Below are 22,290 nucleotides of genomic sequence, written 5' to 3' on the forward strand. Positions count from 1 at the left end.
TTAAAATGGGAGAATGTTTTATTTGATCATGGAAAGCAAACAAATGATGTATATTTTTTAGCTCAATTCTATCTCCACAAATGCAAATACAGCAACCAAAAAACAAACTTTAAACACTTTCATAATGATACTATTTCTTATATAAAATTGATTAGTAGCTCACTTAACAAAAAGGCTTTAAAAACGATCATTATTTGTACAACTTATAAACTTTAAAAAAAACTCTAAAAAAATATATACTGCCAGTTTACGTTAGCTGGCTCGTGGCTAGGAGCGAGGCTAGCTGCTCTCTGGGCGGCATCTCGAACCCCCGACCGACGAACACACACTTGCACACTTGACCCGTCGGCTCGTTCATTAAGGTGACATGATGGTTGGGTGGTTGCACATCACACTTCTGAGGTTAAGAGGTTCAAATCCAGACTCCGCCCTTTCAGGGATGACGTCACACTGATGCGAGGGAGGTCTATAGCTCCATCCGAAATCTATTCATAATATTTGATATTCTGAAATAGATTTAAAATGTATGCATCAGTCAAGCCATATTTTGCCCCAGGAGAGAAAAAAACAATAGAGGAATGTAAAACGTTATTCAATCATTGCTGATTAATCCGTTGTTGCTCCACGCCTCACGAGCACTTAGCGAACACTGCAAGCAACTAAGCAAGAGGAAGCAACAAATGTCCGGCTCAAAGGTCATGTTTAGCTGACATATGAGGATGTGGAGAGCGACGTCAGGTGTTTGTGGTGTGCGTGCGTGTGCGCGAGCACGCGCGCGCGTGAGCGTGTAGAGAGATATGAAAACACATTCTCACTCATGAAAAGACCCAATTCAACTTTTATCATACAAGGAGCGTCAAAATACTATAAAGTGGGTGAATTTAACACAACACTACCATCTTGTGGACATCATGGACTAATGCAGTTTTTTTTTCAGCTTTGGCTTCCTTATCCAACTTCCATGTAATGTAGTGCTGAGTTAACATCAATAAAATGCGACCCTGTGAATAATTTAGCAGCAAGTATAAAAGTGAAATTAATTATACATAAACCTCATTACAATAACTGTATAAATAGGGGGGAGTGACATGTTAAAAAATAATAATAAATGTGACCGAGCTTAATTACAAGCAATTTGATGAGTAAAATGTCTAAATTAGGTATTGAAGTGTGACAAAACCGTCTGCAGTCTTCCGTTAACAATTTTCCACTATGCAGAAGCTCAGCACCGTCAGAACACAAACCACAAACACATCTGTGCAGAAAATACGATGCATCAGCATTGTGCATCTGCAGAGAGCGCTGCAGAGGCTTACAAAACTCACAACCCCCCTACCAAACTTGACTTTTACCTCGTGCAACTCAAAAAATGTCTGTCTTTTAACGCAGTTTGACATCCTCACATTGGAAACGTATTTAATGAGTCCATTTGAATTCAAATAAGGATGTGCACATTTATGAACATGAAAAAGGGCAAAACTGTTTAAATACAGGTTCAAATGTATTTTTTTTTTATAATACAAAAAGATTCATTTATATAAATTGTTTCACACAATGGAATACATTTGAACTTAAAGTACTGTAATTCCTTTCAAAATGTGCAGGGTGAGTAAAAAGTAACGAGGCAGTACGGCACTTTTGGAAGTTTCTTAATGTGTTTCTCGCTCTCGTTATTTTCCAGGTGCAAGCTAGGATAGCAACTTATTTTGTTTTTTCTCATCTTCTTGTCTTTACTTTCATTTCACCGTATGTCATTAACACGATGTCATGTGTTTAATCCTAAATTAGTAAAAGGAATATGGGTTTTATTGGCAATTTTAATACTTTGTTACTTTTTGCCCAGCCTGTTGATTATGCCTTGAAAACATTTTCATATCATTGATTTTTATTTATTTATTCTTTTTTTTTTTTTTACCATAGATAACAACTTTGATTCTTTGTTTGTCATTACAATAAGATTTTGTGTCATAATACCCTTTTTTTCCCCACGAAGAGAGTAAATCAAATACAAAAAAGATAATAAAAGTCATTCAAGGGTTGAGGAACAAACCCACAACTTCAGGTTGGGAGACAGCCAATCTACTCACTGCGGCCAAGCAGCTGCTACTGCGTGCTATTATATCGCTCGTGCCAGCTGGAATATTCGTAACTCCTGTTCAATTGAAGCAAACAAGGGGTGGCATAGCTCAGGTGGTAGCATGGCAGTCTCCCAAGCTGAAGGTCATGAGTTCGTTCCTCAACTTTGCAACTTTGTTTTGTTAAATAAAAGATTAAAAAACTAGTAAAATGATTTACTTAGAATTTCTGAGTGAAGAATCTTTAATAGTTTTGTTTCATGGCACAAGCAAATTTGCTCATAAAAATGCTTTGAGTAAAATGTGTAAATTTTCAACTACAATTCATACTTTGTAATTTTCACATAATTTATCTTTCAACTTACTACATAAGCATTCAGCTATTAGCATTCCGCTGTTAGCATTCAGCTGTTAGCATTCAGCTTTCAGCATTCCCATGCAATTTCTGCAGAAATTAAACTTAGTCTAATTTATTTTTGCTTCCCCAATTAAAAAGATACATTTAAAAAAATGATAGTAAGTTTAGAGGTCACATTAACGGTGAAAACGTTTTAAAATGTATTGTTTTGCTCTGAATATTTTTATATTGCAACAATTTGGCATGAGAACAGGGGTGTGTAGACCTTTTCTATCTGCTGTAGTTAAATACGTGAAGCTAAATAGTGTGAGATTATGCTGTTAATGATATCTGATGGGAGCGACTCTCACATGCCGTCACATTCTTTGCGCCGGAGTCGTCTTCCTCGGCTGAGGAAGAGGAGGAACCTGCTGGTCTGGGCCTGCAAGTCTGGATCCCTAGAGGGAAGTAAGAAACAGGTGACAGCCGGTGGACAAAGTTACAGTTGTTCACGTTTAAGCCTTCAAACTTTTTGAGAGGCCTATTTTTTTCTTCTGTCATTTATTATTATTATTTTTAAATTTCTTAAAGAGCTCAGTATTGTTCATTCGGTAATTTTACCGATTTGACATGTCATCATCATTGCGCTCTTTAAAAAAAAAAAAAGAATTTTTTTAAATTATTTTGTATGTGGGTGAGTATGTGCGTGTGTGTGAGTATTCATTAGTTCACCAAAAACCTATTAAAAAATCCCATACCGTTCACCTAAACCGAACACCGTCGTCAGGAGACCCGAGGAAGGACCAAAGAAAAGACAGGAAAGTGAAATCCAGCACCGACCAGACACCACACACCGGGCCACCCACCAGAGTCCTTCACCAACCCCAGAAACATCTAAATTCCAACAAATCAGGGAGACCTCAAGAGACCAAAGGACAGACTGAGGAAAGGAAGGAAGGACAGACGAAGCAGAGTGAGATCCACAGACACCAGCCAGCCTCCACCGATTCAATGACCTGAGGAGGAAGCAGATTGTGTCTGAGTTTCGATAGATGCTGGTGTGGTGGATCTGGCGTGCATGAAAATCTCCACCAAAGAGGGGAGCCGTCGACCCCCGCCAGGACAGAGCAAGCGCAACACCTCAGGGCCCCCCAGGCCGCGGCAGCGCCAAAGGACGACCCCCGGGCCCCGCCGGGGCCACCGGCCGGAGAGCAAACCCAGGAGCAGGAGCGCCCCCCACCCCAACACGGCCCGCGCCCCCGACCCAACGCAGCAGGACGGGGCACTGCAGGCCCGCCAGGCACCCCGCCGGTTTGAGAGGCCATTTTGATAAGCCTGGCGTTCCACCACGTGACACAGATTTTTCCTCCGACCTGTGTTGGTCTTTTGGAGCTGGCCTTAGGTCGGCCCCTCGGACGCTGCGGCTCGCCGGGTTGCAGAGGTCCAGTTTGACCGTCAGAATGATGATGCCGATTGGTTGGGTGATTACATTGAGGACGCCGTCCTTCGGGATTGGTCCACCCCAAACGAAGCTCATCTTCCTCTGTTGGGATTGAATGAATGAAGGTGTTGAGTATTTCTTATTTTATATGATAAATAATCGTATGAGTTGTCTTACCTTTAACTCGTTTATGTTTTTCTCGCATGGCTCGGACGCAACAAACAATTAAGACGACGATGAGCAACAGAGCAATGCCTGACAAGGACAAAAAGTAATAATCAATTGTAAGACATGCTTGAAATTGAGCACATTTCAGCGGTGAAGCAAGTTTACCTCCCATGCCGGCCAGGATGCTCACCATGATCCTAAAATCGAGGCCAAATAATTCTTTGGGGAAGACAGACGAGCCTTTAATGACGCCACAGTGCGAGAGAAGAACATGTTACATCAATAACGGAGATCATCTATCATCTGCTTAATACTCACTTGAGTCAATGCAGTTTTGTTTCACGCTCTCACTGTTTATGGAACTGACACGATTGGAAACTGTGCATGTGAACGAATCGTGCGTCACCTTTTCGGCAACTCGTAGCACAGTCAAGTTATTTTCGTGGGCCAAGAGCTCATTATTCTGAAACCACTTGACGATGGTATTTGGCATCTGTGGGTCAAAAAGACTTCAACTCAACTTAAATGCTAACTCAGCACTAAACTAAAGCAAGCATTAACATCGCATTTATTATCCACTGATGACATCACACCACAACAAAAAAGTTGTTGTTTTTGGTTTAAATACTGTACAGGATGTAAATGTAAAAAAACATCAATAGAAATTAAAATAGGATTTTTCTGTTTTTGGAGCTTGGGAACGGATTAATTGCATTTACATGATTTCCTATAGGAAAAAATGTTTCGGAGGTTGAACAATTCGGACTTTGAACACTTCGCAGGAATGAATTATGTTCAAACTCCGAGGTACCACGATATATATTTTGTCTTTCTACAGAGGTTCAAAAGTAGAAGCATGGATGCATTTGTATGTTATCGTTATAATATGATGTGAAAATAAGGAATTTGCTGCTTTTGTTTCACTTTCCATTGTCAAAAAAAGTCAGTATAATTTTTTGTTGCCAAATGGTTATCCAAAATGCATTGGAACTCAATTGGTTGTGTTTTGGCAACATTGAAAAAAAAAGAAAAAAAGAAAAAAGAAGTCATGCTCTTACCTGACCAGGCATGCATGTGAATTTCACATTGGGCAAGGAACATTCCACTTTCAATCCAGGCCTTGAAACAGGATCTGATCAAATTTCAAAGAGCAACAATTATTCGCCAAAGCTACTCCTACCGCAACATGAAAAATAATTAGCTGCAGAAATTGTTATAGGATATTACTCTTTTTTTTAACTCATTTTCTAAACAAAAAATATCTGATTGTATTAAAAAAATATATATCCATAAAAATATTTCATTAATTATTTCACATAATAACCAAAGGGCCGATTTGAAGAGGGGTGTCACATTCAAAAAGATATGTGAATAAATCATGAATCTTAAAGATTGGTGGCTCGTCGTTGGCGTCGTTCCAAGCACGACCAGCTGCTTTCAAACATAAAGCAAACGGCAATTCCTTCAAAGTCAGAAACAAAGTGAAAGACAACATGAAGTCGATACATACCCAAAACACACAAATATAAGCTTTTCACATCTAACACGGATTTCCCTTCTATATTATGAACCTCGGGAAAGTATGTGCCTTCACTGCTTCTCTTTAGGTTTGTCAGCTTGAGGGATCCATTTTCATAAACATCGTCCTGCTTCCCCACGGTGAGCTTGTCTGGTTTCCGATAAAAGATTATGGTCTTGTTGTGCATCCATCTCAATCTTTCGGATTTTTGCAGTTGGTGGTCCAGAGGCACAGAAAAGTTTCCCCCGACGCCGCCGTAAGCGTCACAACCATCCTGGGAGTCTATAGAACAAAAGAAAATAAAGGAAAAGGACATTAAAAAAACGATCTGAATGTGTTGATTATAGTTGTTGTTTTTTTAAATCAGAAGTTGTAGTTTTTGTTCCAATGAGTCGACCCGTACATAAACCTTGCTTGCTTCATTTCATATTCTTTTTTTTTCTTCACTTGCCACCGCATTCACCTCATTTTAATAAATATATGGGATTAACATATTATGACATGCAACATACATTTCTACTTGGAAGATTGGCATACAAATCAGAATTTAAAACAGATTGCAAACTTATTTTCAAATTCTGAAAGGGGAAAAAGCCAATATTTCATTTAAATCACAGTTAAGCCTTTTTTTTTTTAATGTGTCATTAACAAACCATGGGATCATTTCCATAAAAGTCGTATTAAAAAGTAAAAGCTGTTAGCAATCGCGTCCAAAACCAATTATGACGCCAGTACGTTTGAAAGTTGTATACCTGCGGGGGTAAGACGGCAGCAGATGAGGAGCAGGGAGGCCATTGATGAAGCAAACATGTGCACCGTCACCGTCGGCTTCATAGCTGGCTGACAAGAAGAGCTGCTTGCCGAAATGAAGGTTACTTCCTGCCGAAGCAGTCATGACCTTGTTTCTCTGCATGGTGTCAAAAAGGAAGTGATCGTGGGGCCCACCTCTTGACTTGAACAAATTGCAGCTTTCGTTAAGCAGCTTTTGATTATTATTTTTTTTCCTGTAAGACAATTGAATTTGGCAGATGCGACGGGTCTGTTTGCCCACTTGGCAACGCTGTGGCACTTATTCAAATGCTGATTTATTGCCTATAATACAGCCACTAAATTATTACCTTATTTTGCGTGGTTGGAATATTTTACGCAATGATCACTATATGTTGCAACTCAGGGGAGGCCAAACTCTTGAGCTCAGAGACCACTATGGGTTTTTAACTCATTCACTGCCATTGACGGCTATAGACGTCAAAAATTTATTTGAACTATTTCTATTAGGTTCACATTTTTTTTCTACTTTTGTTAACAAGAGTATTTTTTTATTGTACATTTAGAACAGATATAAAAATTGTGATTAATTGTGAACATTTTTAATCGCCTGACGCCCCGATTTTTTTATTATCTTTAAGTCGCGTCAGGCGATTACATTTTTTAATTGTAATTAATCGCATGACTTCAATAGGTAGTAACTCACGATTAATCACACATTTCATATTTTTTCTAAATGTACAATAAAAATGTTTTTCTAGGTTTTCATACTCTTAACAACAGTGGGGAAGAAATTTAAACCAATAGAAATACTTCAAATGAATTTTTGACGTTTATAGCCGTCAATGGCAGTGAATGAGTTAATTGGGAAGATGATCCAGGTCATAGGTTAACTAAAAAGTGGCATACCACATTATTTTAATAATGGAAGTTAGTTACTGTATACATTAAATGGTTTAAATAAATCCATTAAGTACGAAAATATTTAATTGCCTATGCCCCTCATTTTTAATCATCTTTTCTTCTTTACATTTTTGTATTTTTATTTTTAATTTTTAATATTTTTTTCTTTAAAAAAAAGAAAAACAAACAAAAATATAAAAAATTAAGGGCGTCAGGCGATATTTTTTAAATCATAATTAATCCCATGACTTCACTAGTTAACTCACGATTAATCACACATTGTATATCTGTTCTAAATGTACAATACATAAATACATCTAGGTTTTCATACTCTTGTTAACAAAAGTGGGAAAAAATGTTAAACTAATAGAAATAGTTCAAATGAATTTTTGACGTCTATAGCCGTCAATGGCAGTGAATGAGTTAAAGTGCAATAATGTAGCATATGTACTGAGCAGGTCACTTGCCATTTGGATTGACATTATGCACATTTCATACATTTGCTGTTCAGTGACCCAAAAAAATCTGCCTTTACAGAGAGAGTAAGTGCTGAATTGCTACAATGAATGTCTTGGCCGTACTTTTCAGTGGCATCAAACTGTAATCCATCAAACTCCAGAGCTGTTTCTGATATTTTGGCAAGCTTTTTCAAAAAACAACGTGAGAAGAGCAAAACATTGGAAAGATGTCTCGGTATGCCGTTTATTGCAACTACGGCATTGTTGGATGAATCTCTCCGAGAGTGTCAGTCAGAACGGAGCATTTTATTGTGTTTTTAGTGATAAAGTCCTTGTATTGGATGTCCTTTAATTGTACCTAATAAAACCTAGTGAAGACTTCAAGATCAGAGTCAATTCAATCTGGCAGTCTTACACGAATCCATGTTGTTAAAATGTCAAAATTTTATCTGAAAATAGCATCTGGATGGATTGGTGTTTTGGGCACTTCACTTTCAGTGATTACATTTAAAAAAAAAAAAAAAACACGAGTGACTTCTCACATCCTGACTGCTTGTGTTCCTGTGTGCGACACAGATGACCCTGTTCTGTTAAATGGGCCTTTATAAATAGAACAGATATTTTTCCACTGCGCGGGTCCAACATTCGACCAAAGACACCACACAAGCGTTCAGGGTCCAATCGCCGTCTTTTGCTACAAAACTCCACAGCCAATCAGGCTTATTAACTCCGATCAATTCCAAACACCTTTTGCTTTTTACGAACATCAATAATAAACCAGAGCTTGATACTGATGACTACACGTACAGGTAGCTTCACTTTAAAAATTAGGACATGTTTTATAGGACTGCTGAGTACAGCTTGATAGGGCTCATAAATTTGCGGTACACTGTGGTGTGTTAAGTCTCTATTCTGTTCGACGTGGTGTCTTTCTTTTCAGTTTACGGTTCGACCACAATCGGTCGAGGAAAACAAAATGTCACTGTTGAGGTGCACGACTTGATTTGGTTGACTTTTCTGGAGCGATGACCAGGGTATTGCGAATGTGCAAACAGGGATCTCGGGATTGGATTTGTGCCATTATACTGAAGACAACTCACATTAACTCCTGATGAATTAAGTTGAAAAGAAAATGGGAGGGCTACATTTAAGATCCTTCTTGAGAACAACATGGGCTTGTGAACTTTCTTTATATAGAGTCGCCAACATTTGTACTCAAGAGTTCAGAATAATATGACAAAGTAAAAGTAGTCCTAAAATTAAGAGTAATTGGTGATTTATTGATAAATCTACTGCCTTTGTTTACACTCGTGATGCTGTATTCAGGGGGATTACATAGAAAACCGCAACACGGTCTCTCAGGTTCAACTCATTGTAGGCTGAAATGTTGACATTTTTAGGCAGCACATGACAGAGCTGTTCTTATTTATTTATTTTAAAAGCCATTTTACATCGCGCTTATCCCTGAAGGGGAAGTCAATGTTAAACATTTCTTGACAATAATATGTTATATGTGATCTCAATTGATTACTGATTAATGTTACATTTGTGGAATATGAGTTATGAAGCAAAATCCAGCCATTTTTTTATCCATCTCAGGGGGCGGCCATTTTGTCACTTGCTATTTACTGAAGATGGCATCCCAGTTGCTCGGGGCTCAGGCAACGACCAATCACAGCTCACTTGTTTTCTGTAGCTGAGCTGTCATGGGTTGTTACCTGAGAAACTGTGATGTCATTTTCACTCGACAGCAAGTGGCAAAATGGCCGCCTTCTGCTATTAATTATTGATAAAAACTGCTGGATTTTGCTGCTTAACTCATATTCCACTAACACAATATTAACTCATTCACTGCCATTGATGAGTATAGACGTAAAAAAATATTAAAAATATCTTTTTCCTACTTTTGTTAACAAGAGTATGAAAACCTAGAATTTTTTTATTGTACATTTAGAACAGATATAAAATGTGTGATTAATCGTGAGTTAACTATTAAAGTCATGCAATTACAATAAAAAAATTATCGTCTGACCCCTAATTTTTAATAATAATTTTTTTATTAGGGGCATCGGGCGATAATTTTTTTAAAATTGTAATTTATCACATGACTTCACTAGTTAACTCACGATTAATCACAAATTTTATATCTGTTCTAAATGTACAGTAAAAAAAAAATTCTAGGTTTTCATACTCTTGATAACAAAAGTGGAAAAAAAATTGAAACTAATAAATAGTTCAAATTTTGACGTCTATAGCCGTCAATGGCAGTGAATGAGTTAACCAGAATACTGTATTTAGACTAGTGGGGCTGCATAGAACATATTGTTGTCAATAATTTTTGGGGGAGTTGACTTCCGCTTTAAGTAGGTCGCAGGTGAGATTCCACTCTGAAAACTTTATTTCTGTGTGGGTCAGTGATGTCACACAAAGAGCCAAATGGAGTCAAAAGTGATAAACGTCACATTGGATTGGTGAAAAAGAGTCATGTGACAAAACTCACGGACGGACGAGCTAAAATAGATTGCATAAACAAATATAAACATTTGAAGGTAAAAATATTATTAGCAAATGGAATGGAATGGAGTAAAAGTTGTGTTTCTGCTGACCAAAAATATGCAATATATTGCATTTAAAACTTGTTGGCAATTACAATTTCTCAACAAAAAAAGTTTCTTAAGTAAAAGTAATGGAGTAAATGTCAAATGTTGTTACTCCCTCCCTTTTTTTAAAATGTTGACAAAATAGACTGGTACTGGTATTCATAAGTCCATAAATATGAATATAAATATGATAAATCCTCATGTGCAGCAGGCCTGTGGGGATAATCTAGAGACGGGCCACTCCACATAGCGGTCTAAATCTGGAGTAGAGTGGGAGTGATGAAGGGCCGATGTGGGAGATTGGGGCGAGGGGCATGGGGGATTATGGGGGGTATTGGGGAGATTGTGAACCAGAGAGGGAATGCGTGTAACGCTGCCAACAGCAGCACGAGCTCGTCCAGTGTAAACAAAGCTGAAGGGGTCCAGGCTGCTTCCCCTTCATCCACAGAAAAACAAGACAATAAAAATATGCGGGCTGGAAAACACCACTTGTGAATATTGTTGACATACATGCTGAACTTCCTCATCCCAAAATGCTCCTCAGACACAAGGGCATGTCCTAAAATAGCAACTTGAATGGTGACAGCAGATAGGAGAGCGAACATTTCATGACATGCCAACATCGTGTGTCAAAATGGAGAGTTGCTACATTGATCGAACCCCTAAAAATTTGCATTCAGGCAATTTGCTCCAAATATTCGTAATGCACAGGTCAAAGTGAAGAATGGACAAACAATAAAGCCACCAGCGAAAAGCAAATTCCTGTCGCCACACTTTTGTCCAGATCCAAAGGCACCATTCCACTATCCAGCCTGTTTTCCATGACCCCCCTAATCCGACACAGCTGAATCAAATTATCAGCTCATCAGCGAGTTCTGCAGAACCCTGATAAAGATCCTGATGATGAATTCATACCAGCGCTTCATTGGGACATCTCCACTTGCCTCTCGGCACGTCATTATTATTATTATTACTTGTTCTATGCAGAGGGTAAAGAATATATGACTGAGTACAAAGTCATGTATATCGTCATCATAATGTCCGTCGACCAAGATTATTTTCGTTAGCAAAAACTAACAAAATAACTAAACTTGAAAAAACTTTTTTGTTTCATATGGAATAAAATAAAAGTAAAAAAGTTTTTATAAAAAAATAACTAACTGAAACTACATTTATTGTTTTTAAAACTTTTACTATATTTATACTGAAAATGTCCTCTGTTTTTCATCTTTAGCGATTAATTTAATACATGAGCCTTTTGGGTTGATGTTGATGCATTTATTTTGGTATTACAGCACAACCGTGTTCTCCTTTTTGCTTCATATAAGGGGGGGGGATATATATATAGGTATATAGTAGACTTTACTTTAATGATTGTCAACAGGAATTCAAGCCACAAATCCACTTTAGAAATTGGCAACAAAATGTAATTTGTGGACGGTTTTAAGAATAAGATTTTTGCTGAATTTTTACTACACAATAGTTACCGTGATTAAAAAAAAATCTTACAATAAAAAAATGAACTAAACTAAATTAAAAGAAAAAAACACTCAAAATGAAATAAATAACAAAATTCCATAACTATTATAACTAGGGATGTTCAATACCACTTTTTTCAGACCGATACGATACACAACTCTTGAGTAGTTACCGATACCAGGTACAGATACCACTAGTACAGAAAATCCCCCGCTCCACCCATAAATGACAGATCATTTTAAAGAAAAAGTTATGAATCTCATTATAGTATTTGTCCTTAAAATTGGATGACATTAATGGCAATTTTCTATTCCTCAAATTTTTCATTTCTAGTTCCTGATTGTAAAACGGCCAATAGAGGGAAGCCGATACCAGTGTCCAGGTACCTTAAACATTTCTTGACAATAATATGCCAAATATGACCTCACTAGTCATATTATTGTCAAGAACAACAGCTTAAAAGAAAACACAATATAGATGCTAATATTTATTTTTAAGACCACGAAAACAACAAATCTCGTGTTGACCTTTGATTTGAGTACAGCATCTCAATTGTTATCATCTCAATTATGCTGGAAGATAAGACGTGCTGACATGCCAGAGAAGCCGTTTCATTCGCTCTCTCATCCTCTCAGTCTAGTTTGGGATCAGTCATCTTTTCACCATGTAAGGATACAAAGCTGTGCAGCTCCTGGAACAAAAAAAAAGTTCATTCTTTGCAGCAGAAAAAAAAAAAAAAAAAAAAAAAAAGTCCAGTAGAAGAAGACGTAAAGACAGAAAGCATGTGAGCTGCATTTGCTAAAGCCAGCGTAAGAAGGGAAGACCTTGAGTTTTTTCTTTTGTTTTGCTTAATCGCTGACTTCAATTTATAAATTTCTCAGCCAATCTCTAACCGGCCGCAGTCAGTTAAATGATGAACACACTGTAGCGCATTTAGTTTAGCGCCTCTTCACGCACTTTCACATTCCAGCCGGCACTAAATCTCTCTTAAGACTCCACAAGCTTTTCACAGCTTGTCTCATGTACCTGCCGAGAAAACATTTGTATTATCTTTAATTCACAGTGTTTGTCTTCACCACTGACTGCAGTTTCTTCCCAGCTTTTTTAGAGGATTAACATTTCATGTCCAGTTAGTTCACTTAAAAAAAAATCTTTTTTTTTTTAAAAGTCAGTGTGAAATCATATCCAATAAACAATGTCATTGACTTTAGTGATTAAGTTGAGATTTTTTTCTTATATTTCTGGACCAGAGCAGGGAATGTTGTTTTCTACTTTTCAGTTGTATTTTTATTGTTGAACACTTAGTAATTTGGTCTAAATCCAATAAGTTAAAAAAGTGTAACTGCCGACGTACTTTTTCTTGTTGGGGATTGGTGAGCCTTCCTGTTTCAAGATTGATGACTTTCTCTCTCTCCTCTCTCTCTCTCTCTCGCTCGCTCCCCCTCGTGTGTTTACAGCCTTGAATATCCGACATTTCTTGCTCTCTCAAGCACCAGTCAAACCTGCTCCCATCTGCAAGGTAAGAAGCAACAACAGCCTTACACAATCAAGAGGATGCATGTCAGTAGTTTCTGTTGCTTGCGGGGCAGGAGGCGAGATTTTAGTTTTTGGGAGGCTTTGAATCACTTTCTAGCAAATGACACGACTTTTCCGTTACTTCATTAGGTACGCCTACTCCATCTAATGAGATCAATACAAGAGCTGTAGTCCCACATTTTGGAGTTACATTAATCTAATTGTGCTCAGTTGTTTTGAGTCTTTCAGAGAGGAATTCAATTAATAGTATATTTATTCATTTGTTTGTACAGATGTGGAACTGTAAAGCATCCTTCCACTAAGTGCAAAATACCTCTGCTAAGATGCGGCGCAAACTTCCACCACAATGATGAACAATCTGTTAAATGACTCTTGACATTGTCAATAAAAACGTACATTATGATAAGGTTTGGATTTCCATCGCTGTACTTGACGCGGTGACGAGTGCTTGCAGCTTTGTCGCTAAATAACATCCAAAGCACATCAGCTCATTGACTTACAAAACGAGCTTAGCGGTCATCAAACATGTTTTCCTTCATGACTTCTCCATCATCACTTTGACTCATCTCGGCAACGCGTGTCGAGTTTCCGTAGCAGCTGAAACGCAGTTTGATGGAAACTATGAATGGGTCTAAAGATAAAGGAAAGCAGTGGCACCCGTCAGCTGTTGCCCCAAATCCATCTCATCTTGAAATGATGATGTCATAGCTCGCCTCGTGTTCTTTGAGAAGCATGTGATCACTTCTGCGGACATGATCAACAAGACTTTTTTTTTTCTATCTTTTTTTTTACTTTCACAAGCAACCACATGACGCTTCACAGCCACACTGGACTGATGCCATGTGAAGAGGAGCTAACAATAGCCGTTTGTGTTCATAGTCTTGCTCACTGACTGTCGCCTCATCCTGAAATGAAAACAAAGACGGAAAATTATTTTTCAGAACGCCTGCTTGAGAATGAACAATAAGCCAGCCAGACTGACAAAAATGTATCAAGGCCAAATAAAGTGGCGACACAGAGATGACTTGCTGAAAAATGAAGATTTAAAATCTATTTTGTCTAGACGGGTGCTGAATTTAGCATAGGCGTCGAAAGCTCCTCGGATTTACTGGCAACACTGAATTATTTTCACTCATTAGCGGCGAGAAAGCGAGGATTACTTGGCACATTGTTCCGCAAAGGGACAGCTGACTGTCTGACTCAACACTTGGATTATGTGACATTGTCACTTCTATGCTGTCACAGGTATATTTCTGAAATGACAAAAAGTTAGGGATGACATAAGAAATTTGGAATTCCATTTGACTAAAAAGAAAAATTGGAATGAACCGAGAAAAATAAAGAACAGCTTCATTGAGGGGCGCAATTACATTATACTCATTGATCAGCGGGTAGTTATGATCGAGTTATCATTTGCCAAGTTAGTTGGTCTGATCATGAATCACATGTTTTAAGTCTTTATAAAAGCTTAAAAAGGAATGCCGACTATAAGGACAAGTTTACTCTATATTATTTATTTGGTTGTTACTAGGGGTCGGCAATATATTGCGATATTACAGCGGGCAATTTTCGAATCGATTCAATATGCGGCCGAATTGATTTTTAAACATCAATTTTTTTATGGAAATATTGAGCAAAACGTCTTACTTAGGGTTAGGATTCACACATTAAGCATGGAAGAATGTTATATTAATGGAACATTAAGCCTTAATATTTAATTTCAGTGCTGTTCAAACATGAAACGGACTGCAACCTGTTTGTTAAATGCAGATGCTCAGTTATGAGCCAGAATTTTCTGATAAATAAATACATTTTCATACAAATCTTACAGTTTACATGTAGAAGTTGACTAAATTTGAGTAAAAAAAAAAAATCGCAACAATCAATTTATAGATTTGTATCGGGATGAATCGGCATCGAATCGAATCGTGACCTATGAATCGTGATACGAATCGAATCGCCAGGAACTTGGCAATTCACACCCTTAGTTGTTACTAGCGTATCTATGAGATAAATTTTTCCAAAATCATTTCCAGTTTAATACATTTTGTAGAAACTTTATTTGGACATATGCCACCATTGTTATTTACGTCGCAACGCACTCAGTGCGTTAATTATGTAGAATGGCGGCTGGCTCTCTGCCGAGCAATGTGAAACTCGTAGCGTTCCTAAAGAAACAACAGGCGATCAGTAGAGTCACCCACGCCGTGCTCTCGTCATTCACATTCAAGAGTTTTGATCGTCCCTTTAGGAACGCTAAAGAGGCTGACCTTGCTTTCTTTATAGGAGAATATAGAGCAAACTTACAATCACAATCGGGGTTCCTCTTAAAGGCTTTAACATTTTCTTACTTTAAGGTCGATAATTGTGTTACAACTTGAACTTGTGAAATTTCAGACCTTGCAAGTTTCACATTCATGATCACTGGTTCCATTTTAAAGAAAGAGCTACAAGTTTACGTAACCTTGGGGTATGTAGATTTATGAGCACAACTGTAGGTGTACAAAAGCTAAACGTTGCTTGATGACACAAAAATGTCATGAATTGTCAGCAAAATTCGCATGCACATCTCTACTCATGTCAACTTTAACCTCTGAAAATATCAAAACAATCGCCAAAGTATTTTGTTTTTTATGGGCATTAAGCCTTTTTCTCATCATACAGTGCGCTCATAGGTAAACTTTCAAGCACAACTGTACATATGCCAGGATAGCGTTTTTTTTCTTAAGATTACATGAAATTAAAATAAATTTTAAATTATTTCCCCCCCCCCCCCAATACATGAATTTTAATAAATAAATAAACAAATATATAAAGAAACTAAGAATCAAGTCGTCAGAAGAAGTTCCAATCAAAATATGTGATTTTACGTCACTAAGGACGGGTATTGGCCCGATACCTGGTAACGGTACTTGCCTATCCCTAATCCTAATCACGTCACCAATCAGGCATTTTGTTGCCTCTTAATAATTCTTCAGCAAGACATTACGGCCATTCTGCTTCGTGTAACAGTTTGGGGAAGGCCCGTTTCTGTTCCAGCATGACTTTTCCCAAGCGTAAACAGCGAGGCCCATAAAAGCATATTTGGATGCGTTTGTTGAGGACAACCTTGGAAAGCGCCCACCTCGACCTACACATGTGAAACCTGAAATGCTCTTCTGGATTAAAATGCTTCACTTCTAGAAGGTGTAATAGAGAGTGTCTCAATACTTTTGTCCACACTGTTCCACATATTATATTCCTTCCAATAATTTGAACAATGCCTAAGCCAGGCCAGAGGTTGGAGGTACGAGCAGACCGGCGCACTTAAAAATCGTAATCTTGCGGAGGCTGGACGAGGTGCTGACACGTCGAGTTATAATCAGCGACTCAAGAGTTCAGGGGGGAAGAATCAAATCAGAATGATAAAAATACAGTAGTGCCATACACAAATCTTTCAAAGATGACTAGCCAGTAATAAAAGCAAAGAACTTGGCAGGAGTGACATAGGAAGCGCAAGATGGCCACTGTTAGCAGCAGCTGCTAATACAAAAGCATGGCCACCTTGTCGCATTGGCATTGTTTAGAGGAAAATCCCGCATGGGATCATAAAAGCGGTTGACATTTCAAATGTCATCCCGTGTGCTGGCGTTCATCTCCCATCAAGCTCGGCAGACTTTTTGCCGCGTGACCATGCTGGGGAAACGCGTAAAAGCAGCCGTGGCGACTTTGACCTGGCATTGTTGCCGTGACGTCCATGCTGCCACTCCCGCTGGTCTGGCATCGTCAGACCTCAGCTGGCGCCTGCGGGCAGTTCTCTTATCATCACACCGTGTGCTATGCCACAGCCCAGGTCACATGATCACAAGGGAGCGAGTGAGAGGAGAGTGCTGAATGCCGATGAGTTGTTGAGCGCGCAGTTCAGCTCGATTGACACTTTCGAAAGGCGGAATCGGTCACAAATGGACCGTTCTGTTTGGAGAATGACAGCTGAGCGCAAACCTCCACCAAGGCCGGAAAATGCCAACTTCAGTCGGCACTTTCACAGATACCCATCGGGTGGATTAAAGGGGCAGTCAGCGATTATTTTAACTCATTCACTGCCATTGACGGTTATAGACGTAAAAAAAATATCATTGAAACTATTTCTATTACTTTTGTTAACAAGAGTATGAAAACCTAGATTTGTTTTATTTATTATACATTTAGAACAGATATAAAATTTGTGATTAATTGTGAGTTAACTATTGAAGTCATGCAATTAATTACGAGCCTGACGATTAATTACGAGTCTGACGCCCCAAATTTTTTATACTCATCTCGTCAGGCAATTAATCACAAATTTTATATATGTCCTAAATGTATTTTCATATTTTCATACTCTTGTTAACAAAAGTGGATTTTTTTTTTAAACTAATAGAAATTGTTCAAAAAATAATTTTTAACGTTTATAGCCGTCAATGGCAGTGAATGGGTTAAAAACCGACAGTTTTTGTCAATAGTATGCAAAAAAATATTTACTTTGTTTTTTATATAATCATAGGTTTAGTAATCACAAATTTTATTAAATGGCTGTAGTCTCACTTTACTAGAGCTGCCATGTTTCGCCGCCATCTTCCTGCTACGGATGCCTAAAGGACAACTTCGCAAATGTAGTTAGCTTGGGTGGTATTGGGAATTATAAGAATTGGTGGTAGGCTTGAGAAATTTGGTGCGTGCTCCTGATGCTATCACTAGATGGCGCTAGGGATTACTGAAATTTCACAAAATAGGCCCTTTGTGTTGATTTGAAGAAGCCTTTTGGATTAAGAGTAAAATATATACCACACATAAGACATGTCCAGTTGTCTTGATTTTAACCCGAACGAATAAAACTGAATTGTTTTAGTGTTTTATTGTGTTTACTGTTTTTATGTAATAAAGCATATGTTTTAACTCCGTTTTTATAATTATGATTTGTATTTCATGTCGAGCACTTTGGTTGTTTAAAGTGCTCTTTAAATAAAGTTGAGATGGATAATGGCCGTCTTAAAAGCCGCATCTACAGAGAAGAATCTCGTTGCCTCCGTTCTACTTTTGCAAATGACCACAAACTGGATGACTGAGAATCTAGATTGTTTTCAGCTTTTCATTAAAGGGCCTGACACTGGCAGAAGTTAGTTGACTTGACACTTGTGGTGACTCAGCAGACTATGTTAGAATGACCTGCCACTTGTCCAAAGTCACATTTTGTACTTTTTACAAGGTCAAAAACTCCAGACTCCACGCCTTGCTCAATCTGCACTAGAGCCCTTACATTAAGTACATAAAGTTTTGTGTACATTTGTGTCTGGGTGATACTATGACTTGTATTACTATATATTACTTGAAACGAGGAGTGTCAAAATCAGTAAGTTCATTTTTAGTTAATTTAGAGTATCTTTGACGCCATTAATTTGTTAAAATAGATTAATGACCCCCCCTTACTTGGAAAGCCTGTACTGGGGGAATTTCAGTCGCAACGCAGCAGACAAGTCCACGTCAAAATTGAGCAGTAATACATTTAATAATAATGCATATATTTGTTGCATATTGAACAATTTGAAAAGTTACTTCATGTTAAAGATTAGATAGTTCTTACCTCATTCACTGCCATTGACGACTATAGACGTAAAAAATTCATGTAAAGTATTTCTATTAGTTTAACATTTTTTTCATTTCATTTTTTTAAATGAAAACCTATATTTTTTTATTGTACATTTATAACAGATATACAATTATCATGCGATTAATTACGATTAAATGCCCCTTAATTTATTTTATTTTTTTAATTAGGCCCGTCAGGCGATTACAATTTTTAATTGTAATTAATCACATGACTTCACTAGTTAACTAACAATTAATAATTTTTTCTCTAGGTTTTCATACTCTTGTTAGCAAAAGTGGAAAAAAAAAATTAACTAATAGAAATAGTTCAAATGAATTTTTGGCAGTGAATGAGTTAATATGAAAAAAAAAATGCACTGAGCTGTCACCGTCTTACAAATGCAATTATGCCATCTAGTGGCAGCAAAATTAACACAAATCACACTCGTTTTTTTACAGTATGGTGCATCTTCTTAATCTTAGCTCAATTTGAGTTATGAGATTACTATTAATGACGAAAAGATGCAGCCATATTTCTATTAGTTTAACATTTTTTGTATGAAAACTTAAAACTAATATTTTTTTGTACATTTTATTGTACATTTAGAACAGATATAAAATTAGTGATTAATCGTGAGTTAATTATTGAAGTCATGCAATTATGATTAAAAATTTACAAACTCGCCTGACACCCCTGCTTGAAACGTTTGTTATCATGACACTTCTTCCTTTTTTCTTTCACCCGCAGAGATAAAAGCGTTGTGCTGCAAAAGCAGTCCGAACCCGAACTCCACACCTGCGCTACCTTCATGTCCTGATTTCCTCGCCGTTGCCTCTCTTCAGCTCGAGCTAACCGCAACGGTCCAAACATGGAGCGCGTCCAGCACATCACCAAGTCGGCCATCCGCCGTGCGTCCCAAATCGAGGTGACCCCGCAGGTTAAGAGGAACCTGCAGGAGCTCTTTGTCAACTTCACCCTCATCCTCATCTGCCTGCTCCTCATCTACATCATCGTCCTGCTGAGCAGCTGATGTCGCGTCTGTGGACCGGGCACCCTCACACTTCACTGATCCACTCCTTGTGTGACTGCATGTCTCTCTGCCGCTGTCACCGACTCGGTGCAATTAATTTCAACTGAAGGATGAGTGAGCTACAGTGTGCACCTACCCGCAGTAAACAGTTGGGAATTTTTTGCACATTTACTACAAACAATGTGCCACATTAACTGTAAAAAAAACACGCAAAAAAAAAACATGTGTGAAACTCACAGCTACTCAGGACTTCCACGGGTTGCTTTATGTCACGCTCCCATCCTGAGAACGAAAGATGAAATTCATCACTTGATGTACACGTTTCAATAAACACAAAGCAACAATGGCGTCAGTGAGAACATCATTTGCTGTTTGAGGTGACATTCACATGCCTGACGCCATTCAAATGACACTCATTGCAGGAAATGAGATTTGTAAGTCATTTTCAGTGAGGGACACGGTATATAGTACATAAATCTGGGATACTTTAAGGAGAACTAAACACCAAAATGTTGAAAGCAAAAATGTAGTCTCAGTTTTAGTCCAGTTTCAATCACGCTTGTTAGTTTTTATTAGTTAGTCAACCTCATCCTGTTTTGATTTCGTCAATTTTTAGTCAACTATAAATCTACCATTTTAGTCTTTATTTTAGTCCAAGAAAACATCGTCTAGCTTTAGTCAAAATTGTCAACGTTTTACCGGTAGTCTATTTTTAGTCAGGACAATCACTTTTATGTTTTGTCAGCATATAATGTTGAACATTTTGGATCTAAAACTATTTCACGTAAAATGTTCTCTCATCTCTTTGATGATAAAACAACTTGACACACAAGTAAAGTATGTCAACAAGTGGCTACTATAGCTCCATGCTAGGAGCTAGCAAGTTAGCCTGCATTAGTTAGCGGTCGGATTAACATTATTGTTGGAACGTTATAGCCATTGGATTGATGTGTATAACTATATATATATATATATATATTTTTTTTTTTTTTTACCGTTCACGGTGAATCCACCTCCTGTCTGTCCCATGTGTTTTTGCATGTTTCCCTCGCTAGCTGCAGATTTGAAAAGGGGGAGTGTCACTGTGTGTCACATGACAGTGCAACAGTGACAGATTAGCAGACAAGATTTTTCAAAACCATATAATTTTTTTCTTGTTTTTGTTCATGAGCTAAAATATTCATAGATTTTAGTCCAGTTTTTATTAAGTGAAGTACATTTTCGTCTGGTCTTCATTAGTCCACAAAAATGCATACTGATTTAGTCCCGGTTATTGTTTATTAATGAGGGTTTTAGTCCAGTGAAAAATGTGTTGATTTAATTATTTTTTGTTAACAAAATTAACACTACGTCCCAGCACTAGTCAAAACACAGTACACTATTATTGCTCAAGGAATAAGAATTAAACAAAATAATTCATGCATTCACCATGGTGGATGGGCAAAATCATCAGCTGCAGATCCAGAAGTGACATCAAAGTCGTTGAAATGTGTCGGCTGGAAGATGAAAATGAATTTTGCAGAGATGTGCTGTAAAAAAAAAAAAAACTACCTCTTCCCTTGATCTGAACAGCCGTGCATGCAACATGAATGTAGAAATATTTTGACTCGATACATTTGTGCAAACCTGTTTTGCTAAATGGATCATTGTAATAATGCTTCAGTAAGAATTGGAACTGGTCAGCTACAAAGGTAAACATCGTGCAGATTCATTTCCGCCCAATAAACTGCGTAGTTAGCTCTTTGTTTCAATAATTGCATCACTCGTGGCTCTAAGACCTTTGGAAGAGTTTGACGTCACCATGTTCATCTGCTTTGGAAATGATTAAAGTCTTTGGTGGCCGGTGTCAGCGCAGACTAATGTGGATGGCTTTAAATTAATGATAGCGTAATAAATGAGCAATGTTTTAGCATCTAAAAATTAGTGATTGGACATGATTTTAGGCTGATGTTGCATTGATGTTGGCGCACATATATGGTAGCAATATAAGGTATAATACATACCCAAGCAAGATGGCATTTTATGATTTTCAGAAAAGTTGTGATTGTGGAGATGTGGATTCTGTTTGACATTTGCAGGGATGGCTTCAGGATTTATTTATTTTTTTGTCTCCTGGGGCTATAGAGAGGCTTGACAGATACAAAGAGGGGCTGAAATTTTTATTTAGAAATATATTTTCAGGCATACCAAAATGCTGGAGCGCTTAACTGGCAGAGGTGGCAAATCCAGGTCCAGAAAGTAAAAAACCTGCCACAGTTTGGCTTTAGCCCGTGATGCTTGCTAGCAAGCTCCCTAAAAGATAAACAAGCACCATGGGAGCTAGCTAGGGAGCTAGCTAGCTAGCACCTGGGGCTGAAGCCAAACTGTGGCA

General features: G+C 37.8%; 3 protein-coding genes across 7 annotated transcripts in view; 1 reads left to right on the top strand and 2 right to left on the bottom strand.

Annotated features, from left to right (window-relative positions):
• LOC147179978 (T-cell surface antigen CD2-like) lies at positions 1–6,784 on the bottom strand. 3 transcript variants are annotated; one of them, XM_086066939.1, is made up of 9 exons: positions 6,293–6,783; positions 5,532–5,822; positions 5,080–5,153; positions 4,340–4,514; positions 4,187–4,261; positions 4,031–4,108; positions 3,786–3,955; positions 2,784–2,870; positions 1–506 (listed from the first exon to the last, which is right to left on the bottom strand). In XM_086066939.1, the coding sequence occupies exons 1-8, from the start codon at positions 6,372–6,374 to the stop codon at positions 2,790–2,792; spliced, it is 1,026 nt and encodes a 341-aa protein (XP_085923065.1). In that variant the 5' UTR covers positions 6,375–6,783; the 3' UTR covers positions 1–506; positions 2,784–2,789. The 3 variants fall into 3 exon arrangements, with proteins under 3 accessions (XP_085923065.1, XP_085923066.1, XP_085923064.1); XM_086066940.1 differs by having other exon boundaries at positions 1–2,870; positions 4,187–4,240; positions 6,293–6,784; XM_086066938.1 differs by having other exon boundaries at positions 1–2,870.
• Positions 6,785–12,222: 5,438 nt separating this feature from the next.
• The window catches only part of LOC147179979 (protein FAM184A-like), a 49,179-nt gene continuing 39,111 nt past the window's right edge, over positions 12,223–22,290 (bottom strand). For 2 of the 3 annotated variants that reach the window (XM_086067268.1, XM_086067273.1), the window contains 4 exons: positions 20,915–21,448; positions 20,157–20,201; positions 13,103–13,260; positions 12,223–12,439 (listed from right to left, as the gene is read on the bottom strand). The gene's annotated coding sequence lies outside the window, so the exon portion shown is untranslated. The remainder of the gene's footprint in view (positions 12,440–13,102; positions 13,261–20,156; positions 20,202–20,914; positions 21,449–22,290) is intronic. The other variant, XM_086067269.1, reaches the window with a different exon arrangement.
• On the top strand, positions 13,158–20,271 carry pln2 (phospholamban 2). The gene is made up of 2 exons (XM_086067281.1): positions 13,158–13,267; positions 19,637–20,271. Exon 2 carries the CDS (start codon positions 19,758–19,760, stop codon positions 19,917–19,919), a length of 162 nt encoding a protein of 53 aa, XP_085923407.1. The 5' UTR covers positions 13,158–13,267; positions 19,637–19,757; the 3' UTR covers positions 19,920–20,271.

This window comes from Leptonotus elevatus, chromosome 2, assembly GCF_054856555.1.
Source record: "Leptonotus elevatus isolate MCC_2025b chromosome 2, RoL_Lele_1.0, whole genome shotgun sequence".
NCBI lineage: Eukaryota > Metazoa > Chordata > Actinopteri > Syngnathiformes > Syngnathidae > Leptonotus > Leptonotus elevatus.

Excerpts from the sequence above, each read along its gene's own strand:
- LOC147179978 (XM_086066939.1), bottom strand. The coding sequence starts at position 6,374 with ATGAAGCCGACGGTGACGGTGCACATGTTTGCTTCATCAATGGCCTCC. Across the intron at positions 5,823-6,292 it reads CTGCCGTCTTACCCCCGCAG|ACTCCCAGGATGGTTGTGAC; the intron begins GTATACAACTTT and ends TTTGTTCTATAG. Across the intron at positions 5,154-5,531 it reads CTTATATTTGTGTGTTTTGG|ATCCTGTTTCAAGGCCTGGA; the intron begins GTATGTATCGAC and ends AAATTTGATCAG.
- pln2 (XM_086067281.1), top strand. The coding sequence starts at position 19,758 with ATGGAGCGCGTCCAGCACATCACCAAGTCGGCCATCCGCCGTGCGTCC.